This window comes from Pelmatolapia mariae, linkage group LG20, assembly GCF_036321145.2.
Source record: "Pelmatolapia mariae isolate MD_Pm_ZW linkage group LG20, Pm_UMD_F_2, whole genome shotgun sequence".
Taxonomy (NCBI): Eukaryota; Metazoa; Chordata; class Actinopteri; order Cichliformes; family Cichlidae; genus Pelmatolapia; species Pelmatolapia mariae.
The window spans coordinates 8,180,899-8,192,656 of NC_086244.1; the positions used below are offsets into that span (position 1 = coordinate 8,180,899).

Here is an 11,758-nt window from a genome sequence, read left to right on the forward strand (position 1 = left end):
ACATTGTTGTTGTTTTTGCAGGAAGAAGATGAACATCACATAAAGAGTGAGGCACAGATTTTTTTGTGAGGAAAAATACAGCAACAAAACCAGGATTTGTGCACGGCTTTGCCTCTTGGCAGGTGTCCTCGATATTTTTCTGGTTGATGTTCCAAGTTTTAACCAGATCAAGAACTTCACCAACTCTGCCAAACCCACCACAGGAACAACAAAAAAAAGCTCACATGTCCCATTAAAACAAAAACTAAAATCTTCATACTTAACTGGACTGCCAAATATTTTCCCTTTAAAAGTAGTGAGGTGGTGTGCAAAATGTAGACAATATAATGAAAATATGTCAATTTCAATTACTCAAAGGTCAGGCTGATGTAATAAAAAGCCTGTGATAAGTTTCTATTTGATTTTTAATTGAAATTGAACCAAATAGAGGAAATACATCAGACTCACCACAATGTCAGAACATGCAATGCTCAGAGAAACTGCATAAATCCCAAGCGCTACATCTCAGACTCTTTAGGCCTTTATCAGCATGTTAAATGTTAATGTTCATGACAGCAGAATTAGAAAAAGACTGAATGAGTATGGCTAGTTCGGGAGGGTTACCAAAACAAGCCATACTGCCATGTTCTTTAAAGAGAATATGGCAGGACAGCTTAAGTTTGAAAAGTTACATCTGAACAAACCACAAGATTCTGGAGCAGTGTCCTCACTTTGGACATATTTGACCAAAGTGGAGATGTTTGGACATAATGCACTGCACCGACCAAACACAGCACATTTGCACAAACACCTCATAACAACTGTCAAGCTCGATGGTGGCCTGATGATTTGGGCTTGTTTTGCAGCCACATGACCTGGGCACCTTGCGGTCACCTTGAGTCAACCATGAGCTCGTCTGGCTCGTCTTGCCAGCTAAAGCTTGGCCAAAATTGGTAATGCAACAGCATAACGATCCCAAGCACAGCAGCAAACCTACATCTGAAAAAGAAAAAAGTCAAGGTGTTGCAATGGCAAAGTCAAAGTTCAGACCTCAACATGATTAAGATACTGTGGTGGGACCTTAAGAGAGCTGTTCATAAACAAATACCCGCAAACCTCAGTGAACTGAGGCAACATTGTAAAGACTGGGCCAAAATTTCTCCACAATGCTGTGAGCGAGGGATAAAGTCATACAGAAAACAAATACTTCAATTACTGCTAATGAATCATGGGTGCACTTAGTTTATTCACACACCGGTTCTGCATTTTGGCTTTTTTTTGCAAATAAACAATGGCATAATTATTAACATATTTAAACTTTTGATAGAACAAGTTGATTTTTATTATGTCCTGATATGCAAAACCATAGAACTGAAATAGGGGATTGCATCCATGTTATCTTAAATCACATTTCTGGTTTGTTTTTTGAGATGAGTGGCATGTGCACTACAGCTGAGACTTTTCACACATTTAAATGTACTCTGAACTGAAATATATCCCACCAGTTTCATGTAGACTGCCTAGTGGCACATCTACAGTGGGCTCTGGGTTGCATGAGGTCTAGAGGAAAACATCTGACGTGACAAAGCCAAAACAATGACTCTGCCAAAGTGTAGCTGTGCTGTGTTTGTGCGCTCCCACCCTCAAATAAAGAGGCGGGCAACGGTGAACAAAGACGAGCGAGGGGGCAGAAAGGGGATGTTAAAACAGCCCACTTAACAAATTAGCAATTCTCCACTGCGTGACCGGTTGTTTACGGCCGAGTCCTTACAGTCCTTCAGTTCTTCCACGGAGATAAGATAAAGGTCAGCCTTTGTGCAGCAGCATCTTGGTCCAGCGATCTTCTTCCTTAATCTTAATTTGCATCGTAAATTCATTACGAAACATTATAGTTTAACAGAATTACAATCTTATTACAGGTTAGAGTTCTTCTGCTGTTCAAAACAAAGTGGCAACATAATTGTCTGCTGCCCCCTTGAGGGGAAAAAGCCAAACATCTAGAAACAACAAGCTCTTTATTTTCATCCCACACAGGTCAACATAAGGAACTGTAAACAAAACCTCTTGAATGGCCTTAAGTAACAAATGCAAAAGAGGGCAATAAAAATGGAGACACTTCTGTAAAGGCTTTGATTGGTGTACAAACAACACAGGCATCGTCCTTGTTGGGTTTTCTTTGCAAATTCAACTGAGCTCACATGAAAGACGTCTTCATAACTGCATCCTGTCCTCTTCTTTATTTTATTGTTGGATGGAAGGGAAAACAACACAGAAAGCGCGGGCGGTGGATACTTTATAACAAAACAGCCGCCAACATGGAAAACTACTTGTCTGGATCAGGCAAAATACTGCACACAGTGATAAATTGCCATTAAGCTGTTTGAACTGTACATGGATATATGATTATGATATTTAAACATCAAAGCAGCTGTAACAACCACCATTCACTATGCTCTAAATAGCTGGTGAAGGTAAGAACCACATAGTCTGGAAACAAACTTGCTTCACGTTTTTTTATCTGGCAGGCATTTAAGATTTGGAATGTCGTCTACAAAAAACAAAAAAAGAAGAAAAAGAACAATCAAACAAAAGCTTTGACTATAACGTGTCGTGTTATTTTACTGTTCATGTGAGAGAAAACACCTAAGCGCCTTCACAGCATCAAACAAACATACAGTTTCAGGTTTCAAGATATGGCGAGGGCTCTCAAAAAACAAAGAACTCCAGTAAGGTCAGAGTATGAACCTTAAAACAAAAGTAAGAAGTGTCCCACCTCAACCTCAGTTCTGTACATTCAAAGGCCAGCGCTGACTGATGAAATGTAAAGAGCAATAAAATGCTGCAGAAATGTCACTGCATGCCCACTTGACTGGGCCTTGTCATTCCCTTGAAGACTCGCAGCTTTCCTGCTCCAGTGAGATCAAAACTGTAGTCTGCAGTAATATAGGGCATCTCCCCGTCAATGCCCAGCTGAAATAGAGACAAAGATGCTACAGGTCACAATAGAACAGTAATGTCATCTTTAGATATAGTTATACACAACTCCAGATCTGAGAACTTTGGGACTCTGTAAAATGTAAATGAGAACAGAATGCAACTGAAGCACAACAGATCAAAGAAAAACATATCAAATGTTTAAACTGATACATTTTACTATTTTTTTTTTAAATCAAATTTTTAAATTTAATGGCAGCAACAGATCTCAAAAGAAACTGGGACAGATGAACAAAAGTCTGGAAAAGTAAGTAACACTAAAAAGAAACAGCTGGAGCAAAACTGTAAAGATGTAAAACATCTCATCATCTACATGCCTGTGATAGTCTGGCCCTCGGGGATCAGTGTATTAAATAAAAAAGAAGACATAATTCTGTCATGGAAATCACTACGTGGGCTTGGACACTTCCAGGAATCACTGTATGTGAACACAGTTCACTGTGCCATTCAGGTTAAAGCTCCATTATGCAAAGAAGAAGCCATATGTGAACGTGATCAAGCAATGTCACCATCTTCTCTCATTTAAAATGGACTAATGGAAAAGTGCAAAACTGTTCTTTGGCCAGATGAACCAAATTTTGGCTTTTTTGGGGGGAAAACATGAAAGCCAAGTCCTCGGGTACCACCTGGGTTGTTATCAGTGCTCACTTAAAGAACCTTCATCTCTAATGCTATAGAGGTGCACTTGTGCCTAGAGATGAAACAGCCTGCACATCTGGAAAGGCACCACCAGTGCTGCAAGGTCCATACAGGTTTTTAGAGCAACACATGAGCCCTTTCAGATGGTATCGTTTTTAAGGCGGGGGGGCCTGCATGTTCCAACAAGACAATGCTTATTAACTGCATCTATTATAACAACATGGCTTTAAAGTAGAACAGTCTGAAGTGACTTTTCAGCAACTGAAAACATTTTTCATAACATGAAAACAAAATGAAAAACATGAAAAAGGATCTAACCTGTGTTGTGAGGATACATGACGGCACTGAAATTGCTCCAAAGAGGAGACAGTTGACTTTACGAAGAACTGACGGATCTACAGGCGTCAGCAGGAAGTACAGACCCCGTGCCATGTCAATACCTCGGAGGACCCCTAGAAGACAGTATCAAGTAAATATAACGACATATAACGACTCTTTAATTCTCCCCAACTTCAAATTAGTCGGAGTGAATTTAGAACTGTACAAGAATTGTACAATTGTCAAATGGATTTGGGTGCTCTGATCTATTACATATAATAAATTTGTTTCTTTATTCCCGATCTTAAGAATTGAATCTGGTGCTGAAACTTCAGTTTATGGAATAAAGTCTTCACTACATAATCTACAAAAAGTTTTCAGCTCTTCACAAATATTTTTATTTCCTTCCTTCCTAGACTTTTTGGACCACAACCCATTAAATATAATCTTATTTTTCTGACCAGTTACTAAAAAGAAGGAAAGCTTCAATAAACTGAAAAGCCAGTTTATTGTGGCTGTAACAATAACTTGAGCTTTTTTAAAAAAAGATATCAGCAACATACATTTTTAGCTTGATAAAAATGTTTCAGTCAGTGAGGAAGTAAAGCCAAAGTCAACACAATAACTCAGAAAGGACACTTACCAAATCCCACACATGGGCAGATGGGTGCCTGGGAAAGAAAGACTGGCCCTCCCTTGCTTGCTACTTTCTCTGCCAGGCAGCAGAGTCCTACCAGACTACCACTGGAAGCATGAAACATGTGCGAGGGCACCACGTCGCCGTGGGTAACACCTAACGCAATCGCTGTGTGTGGAACCTGTGGGTTTAGCAAGAAAATTGTTAGGTGGTTGCTTAATAAATATAAAAACATCTTTAAAAACAACAGTTTGCAGGTTAAGGAGGTTTAAACCAAAACTGGAGCATAGACAGCCATTTCTCCCTGATTTAAGTGTCATGAATTGTATTCATATATGTATAGACTGTGATCAGAGTCATGTGCTTCTTGTGTACCTGGTATGGTGTGAGGCTGTGCAGAGGTCTGACTGGTCCAGGGTCCGGACACTGCAGCTGACTCAGATAGGCCAGGAGAGACAGATCTCTCTGCTCATTACTACGCTGGTGTTTCCTGTCAAATGCAGCGATATGAGATGTAGCCAAGAGTCTGGAATAATGTTTTTACACCAGTATATTAATAATGGTGGTGCAGTGTGTACTTACGCTGTTCCTTGACTCCCAACTCCTTGAAACTCTGCTTGAATGCTAATGTGACTGTAGATTCTTGGGGGGCTGTGGCTTTCAGTAAACTCATCCAGAGCGGTCTGGGTGGGTGGGTGAGTCTGAAAGCCATTTGCCGTCCTCAGAAAGTCTGGAGTGAGGGCGGGGCACTGATTGACGCCACTGTGACTGAGCTGGACAACATGGGAAACTGGGAAGAAGCGGATCATGTCAACCAGCAGCTTGAATCCAAATCCTGTGAACAGACACACATTCAGACACATTTTTTATTATTATTAGTGAATTTAAATTTCCCTGCATTGTTTCACTGATGTCACAGAAGGCAGCTCACACTGACCTTTGACCCAGCCCATGGTGTTGATAATAATCGGAGCCTCTCTGGTCTGGGATCTTCTGCACCATAAGGATTTAAGAGATTCCACATATCGATCCAGGTCTGAGTCGCATGATGACTGACCGTAGTAGATCATGTGGTCTGGCGTCTGCTGATGTGTGAAAGGAGGACCTGCAAAGCAGAGTCTTTTAACCCACTCTTACTAATCAAGCAGGAGTCAGAAATGAAGAAAACACTATAGAGCCTGGTTCTGCTGGAGGTTTCTTCCTGTTAAAAGGGAGTTTTTCTTTCTCATTGTCGCCAAAGTGCTTGCTCATAGGGGATCATATGATTGTTGGGTTTTTCGCTGTATGTATTATTGTAGGGTCTACCTTACAATATAAAGCACCTTGAGGCGACTGTTGATTTGGCACTGTATAAATAAAACTGAATTGAACTGAACTATAGAGGCATAATTCTACACAAAACCCACCATAAAATAACAATATTGACATTGCATTTTGAATCACACATGATTCTCACATGTTACATAGGTTTAAAAGAAGCTGAAAGGCTAACACTTTTACTCCTAGACACAGGTGGACTGGCTGTGTCAGTTTCCAATCTTTAATTTAAGGTAACCAAGGAATGGCTCTTCCAACACGTTGTTGTTAATAATTTAGCCCCAGTTGTAAAGATGTGAACGCGCTATGTTTAATATAGTATTTTAAATAAAAAAGAATGTTTTTTGAACATATAATGAGGATTGAAACATACCTAAAAGGGGTTCTCTGACAGTGAGGAGAGACAGGCAACCAGCAGGGGTGAATTCTGTTTGACCGAGGTCACCTTCCAAATATTCGACACTAGCAGTGCTGAAGGAAAACAAAACATATCGTTATTCTCCACTTTGAATGACCCACAGAGATGTTTGTAGGCTGTAAAGATCCTTGTGTAAATGTGAACCAAAGCAAAGTAAACATTACAACAAAGAGGATAGAGAGAAGACCAGAGCAGGACCAATGACATAGTGAACAGGACATTATAAAAACTGTAGTTAGTGAGAAACTTACTAATTCAGCAAGGTGTTAATGAGCACGCGGATAAATGTTGACTTTCCAACATTCTTGGTCCCGCACACCAGGATAACAGGACAGCCATCTATGTCTCCTGTCAATGAAAAAACATGCCTGCAATAAGTTTTCATGAAAGCAACTAAAGTGAGCATTTTGTTTTGGTATGTTCTTATCACATAAACGTCTGTGGTTCGATTCAGTTACAGAACAATTCTGCAGCACTCCTACTAAGAGTGAAGAGCAAAACTTACACTGACTATTATATTCTGTTTTTCTGCTAATCACTGTTAAACCAACACAATAACTGTGACTGGTAATTCTCAGCAACTGACCAATTTACTGTTAAAGCCCTCAGAGTGTGAAACACTTTCTACTGAAGTCAGTTAAGTTACATTTGGTATCTGTTAAGTTCTTCTATGAACCCTTTTAGGAACACTGATAACTAAACCTCCTTGTTTTGAACTAGTAAATGGACCAGTTCTTACAGAGTGCTTTTCTATCCTGAGCACTAAAAGTGCTTTGCACAACTTCACCCAGTCGCACACGCACTTTCTTCTACACTGTTTCTAAGTGTTTCCTATTGAACATTCACACACACTCATACTACGATGGATGCGTCGGAGAGAAACATGGGGTTAGTATCTTGCCCAAGGATACTTGGTTAGTAGGTGACCTGCTTTACTACCTGAGCTACAGCCACCCCAAAACATGACAGAACAATTATTCATCCAGAATTAAAACTCTTTGGAAGAGCCAACATGATACTTTATGAAATAAATACTCAAACAAAAAACAAAATAAAGCAAAAAGCACAACAGACGGCTACTTAAGGACCAAACGAGTCTCTAAACCTGTGCTAAATATTTAATATGTACTTTTCTTAATGGAAATCAATAATTTCATTCTGATGTTTTATTTTACTTAATTTTAAATAATAAAGCCCAAAGAATTTTAAATGATTATGATACAATGAACTTTATTCAGTACTGTTCTGTGTGTGTGTGTGTGTGTAAGGGTTACAAAAAGGGTATAAATTTAGCCTTGTAGCATAAAAGTGACTCGTGTATAATTTGGCACATCTAAAAGTGAGTTACCTTTGCACACACTGACTAGTGTGTTAAGAGCATGTCTGTAGCTCTTCGACATTTTCAGCCCTTCAATGTTGCTGTCGAGAGGAATCATACCCAAACCGTTGAGTGGAGTGTCAAGAACAGCTGACATGAGTTCAGTCTGCAAACAAGCAGTGAGGAGAAGCTTTTCAGATTATATTTAACATTGATCTGCATGTAAATTATGTTGAACTTTGTCTGCTTTGCTGACTATATCCAAGTGTGAACATATCTGCCACCTTACCATGGGGAGGTTGAACAATTGGCGGAGATCTGGAAAGCTGGAAAGAAACCGTGTCATAGGCGTCTCGATGGGTTCCAGCAGGATGATGGACGAATTTGTCGTTATGCTTTTTAACAGCTTCTTTCGTGATGCTGCAAAATGCATATTCATAGCAATTACAAGTCAGAAAAACAACGTTCTAATACTATATATTCAGCATTTTACTAATATAGCTATATCAGTCTCTGTATTTTGTGATAAATATCTCTTTATTAAAACTTCCTTTCAAAGAAAATAATGAGAAAAAAAATGCTCAGATTAATTCAGATTCATCACAGTTTCTGTTTAAAATCATATGTGTACATGTCACAATTGTTACAATTTATTTACAGTGTAGTCGCCATGTTTTTATACACCACTTTGCATTTAATCATTAGTTATTATTAATCTATGGCTCTCTCCCATAGCATGTCTTTAATACGGTCTTCTTCCCCAATTAACCAACTGGTCATGACAGATGGCTGCCCCTCGCTGAGCCTGATTCTGCCTGTTTCTTCTTCTTAAAAAGGAGTTTTCTTTTCCACTGTCACCAAGTGTTTGCTCATAGGGAGGGTTATCTGCTTGTTAAGGATTTCTCTCTTTTATTGTAGGGGCTTTACCTTGCAATATACCTTGAGGTGACTGTTGTTGTGTTATAGGGTTATATAAATAAAAATAAAGTGATGTTTTATAAATGCAGCCTTGAGTTGTATATTACCAACACTACTAAAGGAAGCTCTGCTATAACGTTATAGCTGCACAAACTACAGTTTTACTGTTTTTACACATCTCCATCACTAGTTTGTCTCATATTTATGACTCAAACAATAAGCACTCAAGAGTAAACATCCTCTTTTAGTGTGAGTGTGCACGGAAACAGAAGCAGAAAGCCTGGGCTAACGGAGAAAGTTGATGACCACCTTTTTAGAAATGCTTCACAGCACACCCTTTAGCTCATCTTCTATTGTTTAGATTTCACTTAAGACAGTCTGCAAACATGCATTGCAGTGCAACAGGTAGGGTAAAGAAATTATAACTATTATTATGTAATAATTAGCTTTAAAAAATCCAGACTTAGCAAAGAGAAATAAGGTCCAGCTAAGTAGAATTCACAGTATTTTTGCCTATATGATATGAATTCTAACCAATCAGACTTCCTAAAGCTATATTTTAACTGGAAAAACCAATACAAATGCCTAACTTCAAACATAAAAGAAAAAGTGTGCTGCTCACCTTGTGGAAGATACTTTTGGAGGATGTGTGATGCCTCGTTTCTACTTTCCAACGCTCTGATGCTTTCTAATCCTCTAATACTCAGTGGACAATGTGACGCTGGGGAGAAAAGCGAATATGACTGCTGACCCTCTTCGATGGTAAATCCCATAACTTCTACACGACCATAAAGACAGGTCAGAAGGCACTTCCCGCGGAAACACAGCGTCTGCAGGTAAGACATGTTTAATCACAGAAATTAATTGACATCAGATTAAACATCTACATGTCCAACTAAAAATCAACTGACGCATACCTGATCCTTCTGCATGACAAGTACTGTGCAGTTCTGTCGATCGTCTCTCTGCGCACAGTGATGCAGAGCCTCTCCCTCCAATCTATCTCTCTGGACATCCTCAGTGTTATCTGAGGTCTCCATACCATTCCCATGCACTGACTGGGAATACTCCTTCCAGTCCTGTGAGTCATCTGAGTCATTGTCCATGGTAAACACTGAGCTTCCATTAGCCTGAGCATGTGTCTTCTTAATTCCAGACTCAGAAGAGCCATTCTTGTGGTTAGAGACAGACTTCACTTTATTTTTCAGTCTCTTGACAGATGGTTTTTTCCTTACAGACTCCTGGTGCTCCTTCACCATGCTGATCACCACAGGGCTAGAGTTTATATTGGATGAACTGACAGGAGGTCTGCACCGTTTTCCCTTCGCATCTTTCCACTTCTGAGATTTATGTTTTACCTCTGCGTGTTTGTTCACTTTCATGATTGTCAGCAGTCATTCAGGTACAAGAAAAATGAAAAGGTGAACCTGCAAAGAAAAGGATGCACTTCATCAACTTAAGAATAAAGAATGGAAACAAAGCATTTACACTCAAGCAATTATTAGTTTAGTTCTGTGGAACCCATCTATTTTACTTAAAGAGCAACTTTATTTCATGGCATTTAACTTTTGCACAGAGATTTTTATTGTAATAATATGATAATTATTATTATAATAATATTCAGTTATTTTTAATAAGTGTTCATCTATCCCGATGCCTGGGTATTTGTGGGCTGAAACTGTTGCAGTCAAGTTCCCTCTATGGCGTTAAACATCAGTGTTAGCTTCCATCACAGGTAGCAGTCAGTTTATGCTTAAGATTCTTGTCTGCTTATATCTTGTTGAGTTCAGTTAAATCCACAAAGAGCAGTAAATGTCAGAAAAGCAGTAGTGCAAGTCAGCTGATCACAACACACACACACACACGCAGAGGAGCTGGTGAGTGAAAGGAGAATGGTGGCTAAGCTGCCATCCCTGCTGGACAACATCTCCCACCCCATGCAGGAGACTCACAGCACTGAGTAGCTCCTTCAGTGGTAGGCTGCGGCTCGTGTGGGACTAATACAAATCTACTGGAGCTCACAACACAAGTTTTTACACGTTTTATTCCTAAGGGACGTTTTTTCCCCCAATGTTGTAGGCGATATTAGGGTTGGTTTTTTTTTACATTTAATCTAACTTGAGTATTTTTCACCTCTTTGAGTCATTTTATAAGACACTAGGAGTCTTTACAAGACAGTAAGACTGTTTTTATTATGTTTATTTTTATTTTAAAATGACAAGGCATAGAAATTTACATCAACACTCCATCATTTAAGATTACGTCATGCAGGCTCAGTTTCATATGCAGGTTTACAGCATTTATTCCATAGACCAGAAAACCATATTAACCAAACATTGAAGGCCACTTACAAAAACTCACATGCAGGCTCAAAAGCCCATGAACACAGCTGCACTACTTCAGGCTACTCTTTGTTTACGTTATTCTTTTAAAAATTGTGTTTACTGTTTCAGCTGCTGTAACACAGGAACTACTCCACGTTTGTGATGAATACAGTACATCTTCTCTTAGATTAAATAATCCTGCTTATAGTCTTGTTTTAACATATCCGTTAGCCAGAGCTAGCTTTCTTTTCCAGCCACAGCTCAATATAAATGAAAACTAAAGCCAAATATGTCGGTTTTCCACAATTTAATCTCTCAAAATGTGAACAGAGCAATGAATAAAATCACCTTCACGCAGTATGACAAGAATGCAACCTCAATTTTAAACTTGGGTTGAAGTTATCAAGACCAACTTCACCTAACCTAACACCGCCTCAAAAACTAGCATTAGCTGCTAGCTAACGTTGTTGCTTCCCGAGAAAACACTGCTTTAAAACAGATGGCACAAAGCTGTAGTTATAATCCCTGTGCCTTGGCTGCGAACACGCACAAGTAATGTTTATAATTATCTTAAGAGACACTAAAGAGCTGGTCACTTGTTATTGCAACGGTGCTAACAGGCTAATACTTACATGTGTGAGCCGCAAACAGACGCCGAGTCCGGATGGTCAACTATGACTTTACCCGAAGTGTTATTATCTGCTAAAAGAAGCGTCTAACAACTTAATTAACTTTTTTAGTTTTTTTTCCAATACGTCGATAATATTACAGACAAATGGAGCCACGAGTAAGAATATGGTTAGTCTTAGATTTTGATTCATGTAATCGTTAATATTTTACTATTGTACGACATAAAACATTCCCGGAGTGCGGTCGCATAAACAGCGTCACATCCT

General features: G+C 39.2%; 1 protein-coding gene across 1 annotated transcript; it reads right to left on the reverse strand.

The window, feature by feature from the left end:
- Positions 1–1,977: 1,977 nt before the first annotated feature.
- Positions 1,978–11,593, reverse strand: nol9 (nucleolar protein 9). Its single transcript, XM_063465533.1, has 13 exons — positions 11,495–11,593; positions 9,456–9,965; positions 9,161–9,368; positions 7,910–8,040; positions 7,651–7,786; positions 6,554–6,650; positions 6,258–6,355; positions 5,505–5,672; positions 5,150–5,402; positions 4,943–5,057; positions 4,574–4,748; positions 3,931–4,064; positions 1,978–2,949 (listed from the first exon to the last, which is right to left on the reverse strand). The coding sequence occupies exons 2-13, from the start codon at positions 9,918–9,920 to the stop codon at positions 2,830–2,832; spliced, it is 2,100 nt and encodes a 699-aa protein (XP_063321603.1). The 5' UTR covers positions 9,921–9,965; positions 11,495–11,593; the 3' UTR covers positions 1,978–2,829.
- Positions 11,594–11,758: the final 165 nt, after the last annotated feature.